Raw genomic sequence first — 18,908 nt, forward strand, 5'->3', positions numbered from 1 at the left:
CAGTCCATCTATCTGAAGTGAAGAAAGAAACAAACAGCAACAACAAGGTATACAATGAGTGGTATCAAGGCAGCAGTGGTCGTGACAGTGTTCGTAGACGTGAAATCGAGGAGCTGTTGATGAAACATCAAGAGGAGAGAGGGTAACTGGAGTAAGCGGCAGGACGAGATGGGTGCTGATAGAGCCTCGGAGCAGTCGGGTTCAATGGGAGGTCAAGTCAACCTCTTTGTTCGACCTGGTCCGAGTATTGAGTGAAACGAGAGGCTGGTGGCCTCTCACGACATGCGCGAGGCTGAAATCATTGCGCGCCTTTGACGTTCTCCTTGACGTTCAACGCCCACTTTAGCTTGGCGAGTGCCTCTCTGGACTGCTCTAATAGGCGCTCTTGCTCATCCTCTCGCTTCCTTGCGTTGGTCTTGATGTCCTTGAGTGCGTCCTCTTGAGCCTTCTTGTACTCTTCAAACATGCGGGCGATTTCTTCCTTTTCATGTCGAAGCTGCTTGATGTTGCTGTCTTGTTGGTCGCAGAGGTCCTTCAGTGTTTGTATCTTGTCGTCGTCTTTCCGTCGCTCTTCGTTTAGTTGATCTATTTCGGTCTTCATTTTGGAAACGGCCCGCTTCACCTCGTCGCCTTGATCCCGCCAGTGTGAAGAGATGGCGTTGTATCGGCCTTCCATCAGCTGCGCATAATTTGTTGCCTCTTCGACCTGGACTGTCGTCTCCTTCCTTGTCTTCTCCATCTCGTCCTTCCAGTTCCTCTCCCGCTCCAGGGCGCTGACGGTCTTTTTCTTTTCGAGATCGACGGTGGCTGTTAGCGATTCGACCTGGCGTTCCTTGCGGGCTAGCAGAGTCTTTGTGACGTTGGCTTCAAGGAGTCGGCTCTCATAGTCGCTGACGATGCGCTCCATCTTGTCCTCGACCAACTTGGCGGCCTGCTTGGCCTCGTCGGCTTTCAGGCGCTCGATCTGGATATCTCGCTTGAGGGATTCATTGTCGCTGACGAGCTTGTTGATAACACGCCCAGTCTTGCCCAAGCCCGCCTTGCCAATCGTCGAGTCCCATTGACCATCCGTGTGTTCGGGTCCGTCTGACATTGTGGAATGATCTGGTTCCGGGGTAGGTTCTACCACTCGAGGTGCGCCTGTGCTCCAGCGAGAGGGTGTCGTTGATGTGTTGTTTGGGTCGGCCTTGGCCTTGACGGGGGTCTGGGCGTGGTGGTTCGGCTCGGGGTTGTTGGACATGGCGCTGGCGGTGCTGTTGACGCTACTCGAAAAGGCGCTGTGCTTGCTGTCAGGGCTTGACTCGGAGCCCTCGAAGCTGGGTACGCTCCGGATAGTGCTCGACCTGGCGACTGCCGGCTTGTAGGTCGCAGGGCTCCGGCCTTTCATGCTGTTGATGGAGCCGGTGGAGGCAGGCGTCAAGGTCTTTTCCTTCTCGGCGGGAGCATGTAGTTCGGTGAATCTGGCGGCGAGAGAGGCGGCGGCTGGAGAGAGTGGGTGAGATTAGCGCAAGTTTTTTTCGACGGCCGACATTCATGCGGAGGAGTGGAAAGAGTTTTTGCGAGAGTTAAGTGAGTGAGTGAGGCTGAGGGCTGAGGGTGAGAAGACATTGGACGGGCAGGATGGGACGGAGGGAATGCAGATGCGCCCCGTCAAGATGTGGGGAGCTGTTTCAAAGATGGGGCGGCATCCAGAGATGCAGCTGAATATTCGTAGATAGCTAGAGGCTCTACCTGAGTAGAGCATCCTCTGTGCGGTATGCGTACATACGTACCGTTGACAGCGTCCTTGTGAATGGAAAATTCCTTTTTGTGCAGGCGATTCCGCATTGCACCGGGACAAGAGGCGGAAGGGGGGGTGCCTGTTGTTGATGTTGATGTTTGTTGTTGTTGGGTAAAGTTGCGAAAAAGGGAGGAGGAGGATTGGACAAGCAAGCAAGCAAGCAAGCTTCTCCCCGGCGTAAGCGTCGACCAGTGCAGCACAAAAGATTAATCGGCAAGTAAACACACGCACAGCCTTCGCCTCTTTTTTTTCTTTGTTTTTTTTTTTCCCCGAGGGAGGGAGGGATGGCTGGGCTTATGCCTGGGCTGTTTAGTTCGGGCCTCTGGCTGGGTTACGCTGACTGGCGTTGGCGTTGGCGTTCAATCTTGGGTTGGCTCCCGCTCGCTGAGGTGGCTCTCCCGCTGGTCCCCCGTTCTGCCGTCACCGCCGCCCGCCGTTGGAAGGACGCCGCGTTGGATGGATCGACGGGTAAGTGGAGGATGGTCCGTATCCAATCCCGCAATAAAACTGGTTTGACGGACGCTTGCTCCGGGGGGCCCGCTCACGGCTCTTTTTGACTCCTGTTTAATGGGAAGTCCGGGTCGTAGAGATTGATCGGCCAGGTTTTGTCAGTGGGCGGAAATCGCGAGATGAAGCAGAAGAAGCAAATATGCGTATGCCGTGCTAACTGCGACCGGGGATGGAAGATGAGAGAAGAGAATGTAAGATTTGAGCATGAGCATGAGCAAGAGCAGCACGAATAGAATAGCTAATCAATCCCGCCCTGGGGCCGATGGACGTCACGGACCTTCAGGTTGAAACTCTAGACGCTGATGCCACAGCAACATGAGATTCCGGGGCATGACGGGATTTCCCAAAACACGCAACCCATGTTTACGACCTGAACGGAACTCTTGGGAAAAGCGCCCGTGAAGACCCAGGGTGCTCCGGTGAGCCTGCAGGGGGGTCCCGGCCCGGCCGCCAAGGACTTGTATCACAGTTCAAGCACGAGGAATCTCATCTCTCATGCGCTTTCAGATAGGAATTCCAGGAATGCCCAGTTGAGGCTGAACCGTCACTAAGAGATAGGCTTGAATTCGTCAGGGAAGCGGCATGACGATAATGGACCCTTCTGTCGAGGCTTCAACCCGCCACTCATCATGACCTTCATTCCTGTTCTCGTCAACGTCCCAACGCCTGATCCCTAAATTGCATTTCTTGGAACCTAGGCTGCTAATACGCATCACATTACGACGAGCTGTCAGCCTTGCTGAACCCCATTCTGAACGCCAAGGCTTTATTCAGACGTCTCGTATGCATTATCTCTTTGTTATCTCTGCTCGCTTCATCCCCAGCGAGGCCTTGAAAACCATTCATTCAGCCATCTGCTTCTGAGAATAGAAACGTCACGCCAATTATGACAACTAGGCTTCATAGCCCGTCAATTCTTCCACCGTTATTTACTCAAACTCATCTCATCCATGTCGTGATACACATCAATATCCCTGATCTGTGCCCGCATCCATTCACATCCATCACGTATCCGTGCTCGGCTTGCATCGAAAGATGCTCGCCCCTGGTTCAATTCTTTTGCAGCCACTTGATACAATAATCATACAGCCCGACAGTGAGGTATCTGGCTGTTCCCTGTCCATCATCTCTAGACCCAGCCTATGTTATGTGTGCAGCATCGCAACCTTGCCCCTTAAAACGCCTCCCAATGAATGCCCTTGTTTTCGGGCCAGTTTTCGACGGCCCGCCCTCTTTGTTTATAGTTGATGTGTATCCATCCGTATGGGCGTTCCGAAAGCGAGCCGTGTGCCGCCACCAGCCGCTCATCATGACCACCCAACTCCGTCGTCTGTAGCCTTTACATTTTAATACAATCCGAAAGCATCATTCGCGGCCGCCTTGCACTTTCGTCGCCAAATTTCCCCATCTTACGCCATGGCTGTTTCAGGCCAGAGTGCTTCAAGCCGCGATGGCTGGTGCTGTCGCCTGCCCAGCATTGTCGCCAGCTGCCTCCCGTCCTGCCTCCATGAAAGCAGGCCGATACTTGGACAGATACTTGCCCGCCATAGGCCTCGCCTCCTCGACTAGAAACAAGTCAGCACATGTCACTAAACAGGATACATGTTCAACTTACACTCGGTCCATATGTCTTGGACCGTGTCCAGAGCAATCTCCTTGATAGGCGGTCGCATCATGACCAAATAGAGCAGGCTCGTCAGGGCCAACTGCACAATGCTGGGATCGCGGCACATATGCTTCACCCGAGATAGAATATTCCGGTTCAGCTCTGGAATCTCACTCAGGAATCGCGTGAGCACCTTGTCCTGGGCGTTCAGATATGGCAAGAACCCATCAATCAGCCGCAGGCAGCACTTTTCGTAGTGCAGCAGTCGATCACCACCTGTCTTCTGCTGTAGCTTGTCGTTGTACCACTCCTCACACAGCCACGAAACTGCCACGTCGATGTGTTTTCGGAAGTCCTCCATCACGTAGGCATAGAGCACATCGCGGATGTTACTGCTGAGGGATTGCGGTGCTGATGGGTCACCCTCGTCCTTCACAGATACTCCCTCGAGGCCAGCCACTGACCGCGTCGCCAGTCGTGCCAGTATCGTCATCCACGAGTCTCGGTTTCCGGAGCTGGCAGCTAGCCTACTGAAGCCAGCCTTGCTCTTCTTTGAGGGATCCTCTAAAGATTTCATCATCTCAATCACCCGCGTCACAGTCCCATTACCCGCTGTTAAAGCCGTTTCCGGTGTCAGTGCCTGTGGTTGGTGAAGGTGGAAGGACTTCAAAGCAAGGCTGTCCTCTAGACCTGATGACGCATCGTGAACAGGAGCGCTATCTAGCTTGTTGAGGATCTGTTCTGTATCCTCAGCCTGGTAAAAGTCGGGCTCGTAGTCGTCGTCGTCTTCATCCACACCCAGCGGGGCGGTATTGGGGTTCAGTTCTGGAGCTGGAGCACTGGCAAGGGCGTCTAGACGTCCACGGATACCATCAACCGCCTTGGCCAACACTTGCTGATCGATACTCGCAAGCGTCGTGACTGCGATCTTAGCCACCATTGGTGCAGGGACCTGGAAGATGTCAAAGTTCCTTAGAGCGTCATTATCGATCAATGTGAACACATCTGCCAGGCTATGCGTGCCAGGACCCAACGGGGGCACCTGGATCTGGGCGGGAGTCAGCCGTTGTCGTTTAGCATCATATCCGTCATGGTGCTGTGCCGCGAGAGGCCGTTTCCTTCCCGAGTCGTCGAATATCTCAGCCATGGTGCGCATCATACGCTCTACGTGCTGCTGAATCCTGGGCGTCATGGGGTTGTGAGGATCTCGCTTCATTAGGTGGATCAAGAGCAGTCGACTTGTCTTCTCCATCGATTTCATCATGACGCGAGTTTTGGGTGTGAGGGGTGAGTTTGCGAGCTTGAGGGGGTTGAAGTTGAGAAGAGCATTGACAACTCGATTCGAGGTTGCCGGGCGCGTTCTCACGAGAATAGACAAGCAATTGAGCGTCGCATCTACGACCAATGCATCACTACCGATCAAAACGAGTCAGCTGCCGAGACCGGAGTCTTTGTTACCGTCACTCTCACCTGCTCTCTTGAAGCACTATGAGCATTCGGTCCAGGAGCCCTGATGCTTCTGCCTCCAAATTCCGGGGGTCGAGGGACTGGTGGCCCGGGGGGACTTTGTCTAAGGAGACATCGAGAGTGCCACCATACTGGTATTATACGTTAGCGATATCCTGTGCGAACCAGTCTCTAGAAGACATACTCTGAGTTCAGCACCAGAAGCGACACTCTGCGCCAAAACCACACGTTGCGCAAACTTGATGCAGCAGATCCTCACGGAAGGGGCTGCATTGTCCCATATCCGTAAAATCTTCTGCTTGATTGCCACCATTCTCTGCCACGTAATCGTATCGTAGCTGTTATTTATGCTGCATCGCAAACATTAGTCTCAGCCTGTGCAAGGTTAGGGAGTGTGGACGTACATCCACCTCAACGCTAGCGGATAGATGCTGGCGGCGCACTGGATCACGCTCCGGATGACTTGGGGGTCTTCTCGGTCATTCTCCATCATCGATTCTAGTGTCGCCAATACGTAGGGCTGCATCGTCTCCTTCTCTCCGTTCGGCAGCGCTGGCGTCGCAAAGGCCTCGGCGAGGAATTCGGCACCCCATCGTCGAAGTTCGATCGCCGCGTTCGGTCCAATGATGGGGAGGATTCCTCTGACGATGCTTGGATAGTATTTGACGTCTCCCAGGACGAGCTTTCGGGCATCGTTGAGCTGCCGGATCTGGTCCGACACTGACAGGTTCGCCGCCATGGTTGTTTACTGAATGTCTTCGATCGGCAAGGATAGTAGCAGGGAGAGAACCAAAGGTCTAGCTATGACTGGACGAAAAGGATACCATGAGTTGAAGAGCAGCGGGCGATGGTAGCAGCGGCGGCAGCTGTGAGGATGGCAATGCGGCTCTTGGAGGGTGGTCGCGCGACTAGGCTGCTGAGCTTGCCAGTTGTGTACTTTTTGGCATCCTCCGCATCAAAGGCCCAGCATCAGCAAAGACGGAAACAGAGGTCCAGTATCGAATATCCGGTGTCGCGAGGCTTTTGATTCGAGGCGCATCAGCTTCCCGGGCGTGCGCTGCGCGTCGTCTTCTTTGTGACAAAGGGCGAACAATGTATGTAGAAGCTGGGCTCCAAGTTTTAGCGACGACGCGGGAAGTAAAGAAGACGGGACGTGGAACAGACCCTTGCAACGCACGCTTTAGCTCCACCAGAGGAAAGGTACCTCAGACGTCACGACAGGCGTGCCTCCAGCCGAGGTTCAGCCGCAAAGATCTTCCTCTGAAGTGACTCTGGCGCATCGACACCCATTTGAAGTGCCGACTGATAATCCAGCAATTGCCAATTTGTCCGGCTTCTGCTTTCTCTGCTCTTGATTTATTCTCGTGCTAATACTTGCCATCTCCAAAATGCCTCCCAGGTTCGTTCATCTAGGTTCTTCATTATCGTGCATAGTGGACTGATCATGGCCTCCGAACCAGCCCGCAATCGACATACTACGATCGCCGCCTGCGACAAGGCCCTGCCCTCGTTCGAGCCCGACGACCTTATCTTTTCAAGAACGCCGTCACCGGTCTTGGCCTCTTGACCGTTGTCGGAACCATCTGTACAACGAGCCGCCTCCATGTTACCGCCACGCGCTTACAGTGCCTAGATTACTATACCCTCAATGCCGTTGGCCAGGACAACTTTGAAGATGTCAAGGTCCCTGATGAGCCTCGAAAACCCGCCTCTTCCAAGTAGATTCTACATATGATAGGCCGCACGCCTGGGGAATCATCTCTTAGATCAAGGTTGCAAATCAAAGCATTGGAGAAGTTAAAAGGAGGAAGAACACCAAAGCAGCTATGCCATTCATGCTACCTGCCACACAGAACGCCTGTTATAACCCCAGAGCCTTCCTGTACAACACGTTGGCGAACTCTTCTGCGCAACATGTATGAATAAACGACCACCATTGTACAATAGTTCTTGAGGCCCGCGAGCCCTCGCCCGCTGCAACCAAGATTCTGCCCCTCTCCAACCGTCATCAACAAAACCGCGCTGTCCACCGTAGACACACCCAATGCTCTAACCATGTTCGAGTCCAGACAGAAAAAGGAAAATCGAATACATCCGAGCTTCGGCCGATTGTTTTCCATGGGTATCACAAAACGAGTACAAAAGCAATATACTCCATCCTTTCCTAACAAGTCCTATAATAGGGATGAGCTGAAATGCACTGGTCTGTGCAATCAATTGCTCAAGCTGCGGCTGCTTTCGACCCTCGGCTTACACTCGAGAGGCTGCCAACCCGTTTCATTGGATTATGAGCTGAGTTGATCATTGTCCGTGTCAACTCGGGGGATTCTGACAACCGGTTTGGCAATGAAGGTGAGTGTTGCTTAGGATGAGCGGCGTTCAGGTTGGACTTGATATCCGCTGCTGCCGGGATCTGGCCCTGTGGTACTGCGCGACTGGCCGCATTCTCTACTTGTCCCTCAGCCGCTGCCACTGGTGTTGGATATATCTTGTGGGCTAGGTGGTTTGGGTTGGCCCAAGGCGTTTCCCGGAGGAATTGCTCACCCGCTGGGCCAAGGCGATCGAATGGCGGCGTATAGTACTCTTCACGTCGCTGTGGCGGTGGCTTTTGCCGGGCTCGTTTGGCTCGCTTACACAAGTCAGCTCAGCAGTCTCGGGGAGTTGACCTGACTTTGTCAACATACCTCAATGGCAGCCAGGTCATCATCAAGTTCCGAGGGAGACGCTCCCGTCATTTCTGGCCCTGCAGGGAATCCTTCATACTTGGCTATGCTGGCCAGAGTCGAAACCTCGGTGTTGTAGGCAATGGCATTCCGTACTCGCTGGGCAGGATCCTTGGGGAAGAGCAGGCCGCAATCTTGCAGGCTATGCGCGCTTCGCCTTGTGGTTTGAATGTCGTACCACTCCTGGTTGAGAGCTTCTAGCGTCTTTTCTCGCTTCTCTCGTACCGCTTGATAGTATTGACCCCAAACTTGAGCTCGTTGAGCAACTGCACGCCTCTCATGTGCCTTGACACGATATTCAAGCTCATTGTTGATCTCTTGGAGCTTCTGCTCCAACCGGTCATCCAGGCACTGCTTCATGTTAAGGTACTCGGGGTGTGTTGGGACGCTGGCGATCAGGGACTGCTCCTCTTCCTCGAGTCGTTGAAGCCGGTCCTTGTACAGTCTAGATGGTGTCAGCGCAATCTACCAAAGGTGATGAACCGAGGCCTACCTGTCTCTGAATACCCCAAACATCTCCTCGATATGTGTCCAATCTTTAAACGCGGCGTGTTTTCGCTCCACTGTCGTTGGGTGAGTATGGTCAACCGAGTTGGGAGTGTTGGCCGGGCGATCCTTACTCTCTTCATCGTGCGCAGTAGCTGCATCAACCTCTTCGTCCGCATCAGCCTCCAGCTCCTCTCCATGTTGCTCTACGTCAGTCCCCCGGGCACTATCGCGGGCCCCATCATGGCTACCATTGTCTGTGTCATGATCGGCCTCCGCGGCGGCTGCCGCTTTGCGTTTTGATCCGCGCGTGCCCTTCTTTGTCGCGCGAGTTGTACGCTCTGCCGCTCCATCCTCGCGAGCTGTGGACTTCTTTCGTGGAGAGACGTCTACCTCTTCAGCAGGAGTTTGTGTGCCGCTGCTCTCGTTGGCTGGAATTGGTTCATCTTCGTGCATGACTGTATCCTCGGCTTGCTGGGGAGTCTCTGTATCAGCCACTGGGACCGAGCTGGTCCGCTTCCTAAGTGGCTGCTCGGTTTCTGACTGATCGGCGGCTGGTGAGCGCTTTCGCTTGCGGTCTTGGGAGTCATTCTTATGGTCATCTTCCAATGCCGCGTCGTGCTTTGTCGCAGGTTTTGATGGGGATTCTATTCCGATTGTTGGAGAGCCTATAGAGGCATCGTCCCCCATGGTGGATTCGTCGTCGTGATGGTCGTCTAGGTTGGCGGTTCTTCGGAGCTTGCTCGGGGTGTGTTCAAAGACTTGGCCCTCGTTAAATTGGTCTACGACGACGTCCCTCTGTCGCTGGTGCCTCGGGGTGTCGTAGAGCCGCTCAGTCTCTGCCTCGGTATCGTTGCCGTCCGAGGTGTGGGCATCGGAGAGGACGCTGTCAGAATCGGAGGTGGCATGAGGCTTCTTCTTGGGGGTCGGCCTGGTGCTGTCTTCGTCGTCATTGTCAAGATGCATGTGTTCAATATCCTCGTCGTTGTCGTCCTTGGTGTCAACCTCGCTGAGGGGACTGGAGATGTTGCTGTCCTCATGATCAACAACCCCAACTGCAGGTGAGGAGAGGGGCGGGGGCGCGGTAGCGGTCGCCGCCATGGTTGTTGAAAGACGCGATGACGTGTCTATGGCCTTCCTCAATGGGGAGAGTAGGTAGACTTGCAGTATCGGGTGCAGAAGAGTGGTGGTGGTGATCGGCAGGTAGGTCGGAGCAGCGCGACCGTGGAGACGAGTGATGAGGAACGGCAGCTGGGTGATTGGGGATCGGGTGTCGTGAAGGGTGGACTTGAAGAGGTAAAGCCGAGCTAAAGCGAAGCTGATTGAAACAGCATTTGTCCTGCTGCGGCATGGAAGACGCGAGAGGTGCTAGCAAGGCCAAGGGCTTCCGGTGACGGACGGTTGAGTTGAGAGGAGGGGACAGAGAGAGGACGGAGATGGACGGTGGACGGTGCCGGTTTGCGCTGGGGGGCCAGGGCCTGCGCCAGTCGCCAGAGGAAAACCGAGAGCGGGCTGAGAATGACGGGGCAAAAGCGGTCATCCGCGGCAGAAACTGGCCTCGGGGGGTGTGCCATGATGGAGCACCCGGTTCAGGCCAATGACGCATTGTTCCGGCCAGCAAGGCTTCCGGCGCACTCCAAATCCACGCCCACCCAGAGGTTCATGTGGACCCTCTGGAGCTGGACTTTTTCTGTGCCTTTTTCCAGTCGCGATCCAGAGGCTGGCACTTTTTTTTTTGCAGCAGGTTAGCGAGTTGGCCGATTCTGTCAGAAACAAGTCTCCGAAATCATGGCTAAAGGGTGAGTTCTTCTGCCATTGCTCTTCTCGTGTATACAATGGAAAATCCTGACTGAAGCAGCACAAAGGGCTTGACGGCCTCTTCCAAGGCTGTGGACCCCACACTCGACGCTCTGTTTGCGGCCAGCGTAAGTTTTGCGACATTGTTGTCTTCTCTGCCCTCCTGGCTAATCAATTATAGGCTGGTCCTACCAAGGCTCCCGCCAAGTCAAGATACTCGGCATTGTTGGAACAGAAGCCCCGAGAAGCACCCCAACCAAAGGTAGTCTTGGAGGAGGAGAACGGTGAAGAAGACGAGGAGGACGACGAAGTGCTCTCGGAAATCAGTGAGGAGCTGAGCTATGGGGAGGATGATGAGGGCGAGGATGAGGATGAGCAAGACTCCGAGGCTGAAAAGCAGGAGGACAGCGAAGGGGATGAGGACGACGCAGAGAGTGCAGACGAGCCCATGACAGATGCGCCAGCCGAACTCGACGCCATCATCGATGCCGCCGAAGGCAAAGAAAAGAAGGACCGGAAACGAAAGCGCAAGAATGATAATGACGATCTCGAGGGCAACTACCTGAGCAAAGTTGCTGCAGAGGAGGAGGCTGAGCGTGCGGGCAAGCGACAGAAGAACGATGGCTCAAAAGAAGACGATGAGAAGGCTGAAGCTGAGGACGACGACGCCAGCGGCGATGAGAGCGATATCCCCGTCCACGAGACACTTGCCAAAGAAGACAAGTCCTCGGATCTGGAAAAGGCAGCTCGGACAGTCTTCCTTGCCAACGTTTCCACCGAAGCTATATCCTCCAAGACGGCCAAGAAGACGCTCATGGCTCATCTCTCTTCCATCTTGGAAAAGGATGCATCTCCGCCACAGACCATTGAGTCCATTCGCTTCCGCTCTGTCGCATTCGCAGGCGGCTCTCTGCCAAAGCGCGCGGCCTACATCACCAAGTCGCTGATGGACGCCACAACCAAGTCGGCCAATGCCTATGTCGTGTACTCGACTGTCGCGGCTGCCCGGGAGGCCGTCGCAAAGCTCAATGGCACCCAAGTGCTTGACCGACACCTGAGGGTGGACAGTGTTGCTCACCCCAGTCCCACAGACCACCGCCGGTGCGTGTTTGTTGGCAACTTGGGATTCGTTGATGACGAGACTATCCTCGCCACCAACGCCGATGGAGATACTACACAGAAGAAGCGAAACAAGACTCCGTCCGATGTTGAGGAGGGCCTATGGCGCACCTTTAGCACTCAGGGCAAGGTCGAAAATGTCCGAGTTGTCCGAGACTCCAAGACCCGCGTGGGCAAGGGCATCGCCTATGTGCAGTTTTATGTAAGTCTCCGCAAATTTTGCCACTTACACGGATGAAACAAGGGCTAACAGGATTTGTAGGACGCCAATGATGTCGAGGCCGCCCTGCTCCTTGATGACAAGAAGTTCCCGCCTATGCTCCCCCGCAAGCTGCGTGTTACTCGAGCCAAGGATCCTCGCAAGACGGCCCTTGCTCAAGAGCGAGCCAAGGCCAAGGCTGTGGCCACCAACGGCACACCCAAGAGCATGAAGTACAAGCCCAAGGCGACACCTGAGGAGCAGTCCATGGCTGGCCGCACAAGCAAACTCCTCGGCCGTTCCGCCGCTATTCAGCAGCGTCGCGGAAAGCGTCCCTCAAAGGGTTCTTCCGAGGAGGTTCCTAACCCCCTTGATGAGATCAAGACTCCAGAGCAGGTCATCTTTGAAGGCCGACGTGCCACATCCAGGGACGCTCTGCCCAAGGACCTCAAGTTTGGCAAGAAGGGCAAGAACAAGAGCAAGCCCAAGCCCAAGGGAGGCAAGCCGCAAAATCGAAGCGCCAGGAGAGCTGCCGAGTGGAAGAAGAAGAGCTGATGCTGATTCTCGACAGCGGATGACGCATGGATGGGGTAGTTGGTGAGAAGCGGCCGTGTGGGCTTTGAGTGCGAAAAGCGGATGTTTGAGAAGGGCCCCGCGCCCGCACGGGGATCGGAAAAGTTGTGCTGTGAATTTTGGCCACAGCCGTAAAGGTTGCTTAGATGAGATAGAAGTACATATTCCTCAAGCTCGCGAGTTCAGTTCGGATATTGAGCAAGTTTGCTTTTTTAATGCTACGATTCTGGACATCTTTTTTTCTGGCATCGTAACCTGAATGCTTGCCGACATGCTTTCCTCAACTGAAATGTTGTATATCACTAACAGCGCCTCCGTACATGGCCGAGCAAATAGCATCATAGCAACTCTGTGGTTGATAGTAGAATACCTCAAGCTAACCGTCTTAACTCTGCACACACAACCACATTTCACACCAATCAAGTCAAAGATACTCCAATTTACTCTCATTAAAGAAGAAACAGATATCATCAATTTTACTTGCCTGCTTTATCAGAAATAAGTGCCAACTTGCGTCAAGGGATAACCTCGTCTATTAGGACCTGGCTCCAAGAGAAAAAGACCACGTGCTAGCGGGATACCCTGAGCCAAACTTTGGCGTCTGGCGGTAAACACATCCTTCCCCCCTCCATGTGCCACCCAACAACAAATATCGGGAATCTTCATCAACATAATCCACAACTCTCTTCTCTGTACATTGCATCGCCATAGGCGCGAGCCCTGGCAAGACCATCGCTTCAACACGCCTTGAAAGAAGTCGAAAGAGGTTATACAAGCCAGTCCCAAGATGCAACTGTCTAGTACTCGACCTCCTCCTCGGGCTCGAACGAGTCGGCAGCAACCTCCTCGTAATCCTTCTCCAGAGCAGCGAGATCCTCACGGGCCTCGGTGAACTCGCCTTCCTCCATGCCCTCGCCGACGTACCAGTGGACGAAGGCACGCTTGCTGTGCATGAGGTCGAACTTGTAGTCAAGACGCGACCAGGCCTCGGCGATGGCGGTGGTGTTGGAAAGCATGGAAACAGATCGCTTGACGGAAGCAAGACCACCATCCTCGGGAGCGGCGGGAACAGCCATGGGCTTCTGGTAGTTGATGCCGAGCTTGAAACCAGTAGGGCACCACTCCACGAGGTTGAATGAGGCCTTGGCCTTGAGGGCAGCAATGGCAGCGTTGCAGTCGCGGGGGACAACATCTCCACGGTACAGGAGAGCGACGGCCATGTACTTGCCGTTTCGGGGGTCGCAAACCACCATCTGGTTGTTGGGCTCGAAGCCTGGGAAACGTCAGCACAATTGGCGTCCATGACCAAGTTGCGATCATCACTTACACTGGAAGGTGAGGTCGTGGACCTTGAAGCTCTCGTGCTCGCTCTTGGCAGAGGAGATGACAGGAGCGTAGCTGATGAGGGGGTAGTGAATTCGAGGGTAAGGAACCAGGTTGGTCTGGAACTCGTTGAGATCGACGTTGAGAGCACCGTCGAATCGGAGAGACGAGGTGATGGAGCTGACAACCTGGGCGATCAGGCGGTTCAGGTGCTCGTACGAAGGACGGGGGATATCGAGGTTGCGACGGCAGATGTCGTAGACGGCCTCATTGTCGACGAGGAATGTGCAGTCAGAGTTCTCAATAGTGCTGTGAGTCGACAGAACGGCGTTGTAGGGCTCAACAACAGCGGTCGAGGTTCGGGGAGCAGGGTAGACGGCGAACTCGAGCTTAGACTTCTTACCGTACTCGGTAGAGAGGCGCTCGAGGAGGAGAGCGCCGAAACCGGAGCCGGTACCACCACCGAAGGAGTGGAAGATAAGGAAGCCCTGGAGAGAGTGGCAGTTGTCTGGGTCGTTCGATTTAGCAGGGGTTCCAAGGGGTGAGGCGCGCAGCCTCAGGGTTTGCGAAACTCACCAGCCACGCGGCGGATGCGGTCCATGACATTGTCGACCATCTCCTTGCCAATGGTGTAGTGGCCACGAGCATAGTTGTTGGCAGCATCTTCCTTGCCGCTGATCAACAGCTCGGGGTGGAAGAGCTGGCGGTAACCACCAGTTCGGATCTCGTCAATGGGAGAGGGGTCGAGATCGACAAAGATGGAGCGAGGAACATGCTTGCCGCTGCTCGTCTCGGTGAAGAAGGTCTCGAAGGAGCCTCCCTCACCAATATCGCCAGCATTGGGGTCGGGACGACCATCGGGGCCGAGGCCGTGCTCGAGGAGGTAGCTATTCAAGATATCGGTCAGCTTCGGGGCCGGGGGTCGAACGATAGCGACGGTAGCGGTGATGGTGGACGTACAGCTCCCAAGCAGAGTTACCGAGCTGGGTACCAGCCTGGCCCAGGTGGAGGTGAAGAATCTGGATCACGGAGCATCAGCATCAGCATCGCGAGCTTCGTTTTTGGAGGTGGTCTTGGTGGACGATAGGGGTCCCAGCCAGAGGACACCAAGTGGAACAGCCGACGCCATGCCGGGAGCGGGAAGCTGCTCCTGGCAGCTGAGCTGGCTGGGAGCGGTCTCACGGCGACAACATATAGACACAATACAACTTACCTCGCCCTTCATTGTGTATGAACGAAGCTAAGGGAGCTACGACCAGAGGTGGAGTTGGGGGAATGGGAGAGAGATATACGCGCGCAGCGCTTGAGGAAGAGAAGGGGAAGGGGGAGACGGGGGCGTGGTGATGATTTTCCGGTGGGTGTTTGGGGATGGAGGTTCTGTAGGTGTACAGTAGGTGAGTGGGTGCCCGCAGGAGGTGGGCATTGGCGGGGTCGACAACAAACAAACCATGGGCCGCGCGCGCCAAAAAAGCAGCTCCAGCGTCTCAGGTTATCCCACGGGGTACCTCTGGCGCCAGCGAATTCCCGCGCAGCCACCAGGTACCCCCGTGGTGCCTCACCGCCAATTGAAAGCGCAGCATGGGGACCCCTGGCGGGCGAGGGAACTGCAACTTTGCCTTGCCAGGGGCGGCTCGTGTGGTGTGCGAGCAGAGATGCTAACATGCTACCAACGGCCACTCTGCCCCGGCAAATGTTGCTGATGCGAATGGCTGATGGTGGCTCGAGCTGCTCCATAGGTATCCGTCCCTAGTTACTGCACAGATCGGTAAGCTGTGCTGAGTTGCCCCGTGCTCCTGGAGGCGACAGAATGACCCTTGATCCACCGTGTCGTGGCACCTGTCAAAGATGCTCCAGGGCAACCTTTAACGGGCAACATGACGTGATGTTCCCATCTAGGTGTCTTTAAAGGCTGACAAGATTCAATTGACTTTATTGGGTTTCAAAACGGTTGCCTATTCCTAGGTAAGCTTGAGAATAGTATTCATCAAGTTATCAGAAGCTTAAACCTTGACTACACCAACAGCTCCGGTAGCGGACATTACGGAGTATATACGAGGTTAATCTCAACGAGAGACAAAGAATTGCTTCAGAGACAAACCTCAGATGTTGACTACCACGCCAAGCATCCCAATTCATGCAAATGGCCATCCATGGATCCGTTTAGATGCTGCCTAGATACGCGAACCTTGAGATCAGAGATGCCTCGAGATTCATGCACCTGACGACCCCAAGGCTTCCATTCAGGAACCGTCCCTATGCGTCTGGGTCGCGCGCGATTGTCCAGTCAAATCCGCAGCTGCTCTGTTGCCTTGCTGCAACCTCTACAGGACCGCAAACCAATCGCGATCTAGGAGTGGGTGTGTTCTCGGGCAAGGAGCTGGAGGCAGCCACATTCTGAAAGGAATGTTGGATGAGGCCGTCTTCAATGGATCGACATTGGCAGTCTCTATGTGGTTGGGTCTCGTCATGATTATTGACGCCCAGGGCTTCATCGACGATGGGGTTTGAGGTCCTCGATGTACCCATGAGTATTTCAAGTTGGTTGACACACCAGAAACACAGCGAGTATCGTATTGGATGGCAGCTCATGCTTTCTCATCTAAATGTCATCATCCTGCCCAACACCGCAGATATCAAATTGAGAGAAAGTCAAAAAGATGAGAATTAATTGTTTTTAACCTGTGCCTTTTCCCGTATAGCCCAGCCGCTCAATCCCTCCAGCATTTGTAGGTAATTACTCAAAACAAATGGCCCTCAGCAACACGCTGGGACCGTGCAAAGTGGTATCATATGGAGGTATAGTAGGCCGTTTCCCGTCTAATTCATGATCCCTCACCCTCCTCCTCTTCTTCAGTTTTAGGCACCAGTCCTTCAGTGTTGTCGGTTCTGATCCTGGTCCTGGTTCTGGCTCTGGTTCTGGTCCTGGTTCGACTCGCTCCGCTCCAGCTCTTCGATGCGGCGCTGGATCGCCGCCTTCTGGACTTGCAATGCCCTGAGCTCCTCATCCCTCGTCGTCAAATCATCGCTCAGGCGACTGTCATTGTCCGTCACGCTGGTCGAATCTGTCGCAGCCTCGTATGCAGGGGGTGGCTCTCCGTGACGGTTCCTGTCTCTCCTGTGGTGTCCGTTGGCCGCAGCATAGAAATCGTCTCCCAATCCGCCAGTGCCATGTCTGGCACGCATAACGTCGAGCTCGTGTGCCCGCTTCTTCTCTGATCGAACCCGGTCTCTGCGGACGAGGAAGTAGGCGATCACTCCGATAACAAATAGCACAAACACCGCGACACCAACTCCAATCCCAATGCGTGCAGCCAGAGACAAAGTCTTGGCTGGCCGGTGAGGGCCAATGTCATCCTCGTCTTTAAGTCCCAATGCATCCTTGTCCCCGTCTTTGAAAAGGGCCCGAATTGTGTAGACAGCAACTGTTGCGCTGTATAGTGTGGTTGTTGAATCAGATAGAACGTCGTATGAACGTGCAGTGTGGTTGTATGTGATGGGAACCGCCACCACCGTGGGCACTAATCGCTTGCACAAGTTGCCATCCAAGGAATATGCCCTACAATAATCAGCGCGATTCATTCCACGTCTACTAGAGGACTTACGATGAACAACAAACAGCTGTGGTGGTTGCATCGTCATGGGCCTCATCGGTATCTACGCGTAGCTCTGCCGTCGTCCAACCGTGAGGACATGTAGCTGGACTGAAAACACCAGTGCGACCATCCGTGAACATGCCGTCAGGGTAACAGGATAGCGACTTGGCCCCAGGGATAGGTTCCAGGTCGAGCCACGCAACAGGACCTGTGGCGCCAGGCTCTGGCACTCTTTCCGCATCATAGGTCCACGTACAGCTGATTGGCACGGTCCAGGGAGTAGTCATTGGAGGAAATGTCTGGTAATCGTCGAGGTCATCGTCGGTTGGCGAGGGTGCCAGCACTGGAGATGTCGGGGTCGGTGTCTGGTTGGAAAGAGATACGGTTGACGAGGGAGCGGCTGATGACGAAGACGGGTTGCTCGAATCGGTGTCGGAGAGAGTCAACGACTCTGCATCCTCGAGGGACGACATGATATCAAGCAGCCACGATGGATCCCCAAGCTTGTAAGAATCTGGGCCGCCAGGCCGATTCAACTACAAGCTGCACAGGCCGTGCTTTGCTTGCAGTTTACTCGGCGGTTCAGCAACAATCGCCAATCTCGTCCATCCGGGGCCTGCAGTCGGTTGATGTGCTGGATGCCGCAGCGCGTGGAGCTGGCTCGTGGTGTTGAGAAGGCGATGGGCAGCGCAGAGTCGCGGCGGAGGGGCTCACGAGGCTTCACGTCAGGGCGAATGCGCAGGCGATGACAAGGTCGAGGACGGCGTCTCTGGCGAGTTGGAAGGCCATCCGGGCGGAGGACAGCAGAATATGAAGTAGGCGGATGGAATGGGGATGGACGAGGAGACAAGGAAGCAGAGCAGGGACAAGAACGACAAGACACGACAAGAGAAGCTAAGGAACGAAAAGAGCCGGACAAGAAGAGAACTGGTCCATGCCAGCAGCGAGACGACAGGTAGCGTTGGTGTTCCCCCTTCTGAGGCCTTTGAAGTCTTGGCGAAATCTTATCACGGGTGGATGCCGAGAAACGCCAAGCCCAGCATTGCACCGATACATTGTCCACGTTGACCGCTGCGAGTCTGGGCATTTGCCGCTTGCTTGTCGTCTTGGTCGCAGCTCCGTCGGAGCATGGAGGTTTTGCTCCCACATCACGGATCCCGGCTGCGCTGCGGTACAGGTAGCTACGGCTCTGTAGCGGCGAGGGCGGCCGTCTACTCACCATCGCCAATGCACCATATACATGGACAAAGATGGTCGACGCGATGCGATGCGCTGTGCTGCGAGAAAACGCCGAGCTCTGCTCATTTTGGGGCGCCCATGACCAATCTGCCCAGGCGGGCGCTGGCCAATGCTCGTAGCGGCCGGCCAGCAAAAGCCGAGCCTTTTGGCCCCAGTGCCATGGTCTTGGCTGATGAGTCGCGGGTTTCTGGGCGACTCGGGGCCTCTGACGAGGGGGAAATGAAGCCGGCTTCGCTGTGCCGAATATGCGGTCTTGGAAGTCTTGGGAGTCTTGGAAATCATGCCCACCGAGAGCCACAGCAGAGCGGCCTCGCATGCGACGATGGCATTGCAGCGAAACCGGGGACTCGGCGACGACCCATCACTTTGTCTTTCGTCATCCTGGTGATTCAAAATGGGTTCATCACCCCATCTCCGGGAACAGGCAGTAGTAGGATCTCAAGAAGCGCAACTCGGCACAGGCCCAGAGGTCAGCGCCGAGCAAACCACAACA

At 54.9% G+C, this 18,908-nt stretch overlaps 7 protein-coding genes across 7 annotated transcripts; 2 read left to right on the forward strand and 5 right to left on the reverse strand.

The window, feature by feature from the left end:
- Positions 1-298: 298 nt before the first annotated feature.
- On the reverse strand, positions 299-1,827 carry LRP88_08471 (uncharacterized protein; the record flags this gene model as incomplete). The annotated part of the gene is made up of 2 exons (XM_083244976.1): positions 299-1,482; positions 1,773-1,827. The coding sequence occupies 2 exons, from the start codon at positions 1,825-1,827 to the stop codon at positions 299-301; spliced, it is 1,239 nt and encodes a 412-aa protein (XP_083099470.1).
- Positions 1,828-3,730: 1,903 nt separating this feature from the next.
- On the reverse strand, positions 3,731-6,102 carry LRP88_08472 (RNA-processing protein PTA1; the record flags this gene model as incomplete). Its single annotated transcript, XM_083244977.1, has 5 exons — positions 3,731-3,855; positions 3,906-5,308; positions 5,367-5,494; positions 5,548-5,713; positions 5,768-6,102. 5 exons carry the CDS (start codon positions 6,100-6,102, stop codon positions 3,731-3,733), a joined length of 2,157 nt encoding a protein of 718 aa, XP_083099471.1.
- A 649-nt stretch (positions 6,103-6,751) lies between these two features.
- On the forward strand, positions 6,752-7,085 carry LRP88_08473 (uncharacterized protein; the record flags this gene model as incomplete). The annotated part of the gene is made up of 2 exons (XM_083244978.1): positions 6,752-6,762; positions 6,824-7,085. The coding sequence occupies 2 exons, from the start codon at positions 6,752-6,754 to the stop codon at positions 7,083-7,085; spliced, it is 273 nt and encodes a 90-aa protein (XP_083099472.1).
- Positions 7,086-7,584: 499 nt separating this feature from the next.
- On the reverse strand, positions 7,585-9,673 carry LRP88_08474 (Sds3-like-domain-containing protein; the record flags this gene model as incomplete). Its single annotated transcript, XM_083244979.1, has 3 exons — positions 7,585-7,992; positions 8,048-8,531; positions 8,580-9,673. 3 exons carry the CDS (start codon positions 9,671-9,673, stop codon positions 7,585-7,587), a joined length of 1,986 nt encoding a protein of 661 aa, XP_083099473.1.
- A 687-nt stretch (positions 9,674-10,360) lies between these two features.
- LRP88_08475 (rRNA-processing protein NOP12) lies at positions 10,361-12,242 on the forward strand (the record flags this gene model as incomplete). The annotated part of the gene is made up of 4 exons (XM_083244980.1): positions 10,361-10,371; positions 10,431-10,497; positions 10,551-11,690; positions 11,751-12,242. 4 exons carry the CDS (start codon positions 10,361-10,363, stop codon positions 12,240-12,242), a joined length of 1,710 nt encoding a protein of 569 aa, XP_083099474.1.
- An 815-nt stretch (positions 12,243-13,057) lies between these two features.
- On the reverse strand, positions 13,058-14,808 carry LRP88_08476 (tubulin alpha chain; the record flags this gene model as incomplete). The annotated part of the gene is made up of 5 exons (XM_083244981.1): positions 13,058-13,533; positions 13,588-14,091; positions 14,160-14,470; positions 14,544-14,602; positions 14,797-14,808. The coding sequence occupies 5 exons, from the start codon at positions 14,806-14,808 to the stop codon at positions 13,058-13,060; spliced, it is 1,362 nt and encodes a 453-aa protein (XP_083099475.1).
- A 1,646-nt stretch (positions 14,809-16,454) lies between these two features.
- On the reverse strand, positions 16,455-17,649 carry LRP88_08477 (uncharacterized protein; the record flags this gene model as incomplete). Its single annotated transcript, XM_083244982.1, has 3 exons — positions 16,455-17,013; positions 17,186-17,384; positions 17,433-17,649. 3 exons carry the CDS (start codon positions 17,647-17,649, stop codon positions 16,455-16,457), a joined length of 975 nt encoding a protein of 324 aa, XP_083099476.1.
- Between the last annotated feature and the right edge of the window lie 1,259 nt (positions 17,650-18,908).

Source organism: Fusarium phalaenopsidis (assembly GCF_050370095.1).
Source record: "Fusarium phalaenopsidis strain FUZ10S chromosome Unknown contig_32302, whole genome shotgun sequence".
Lineage (NCBI taxonomy): Eukaryota > Fungi > Ascomycota > Sordariomycetes > Hypocreales > Nectriaceae > Fusarium > Fusarium phalaenopsidis.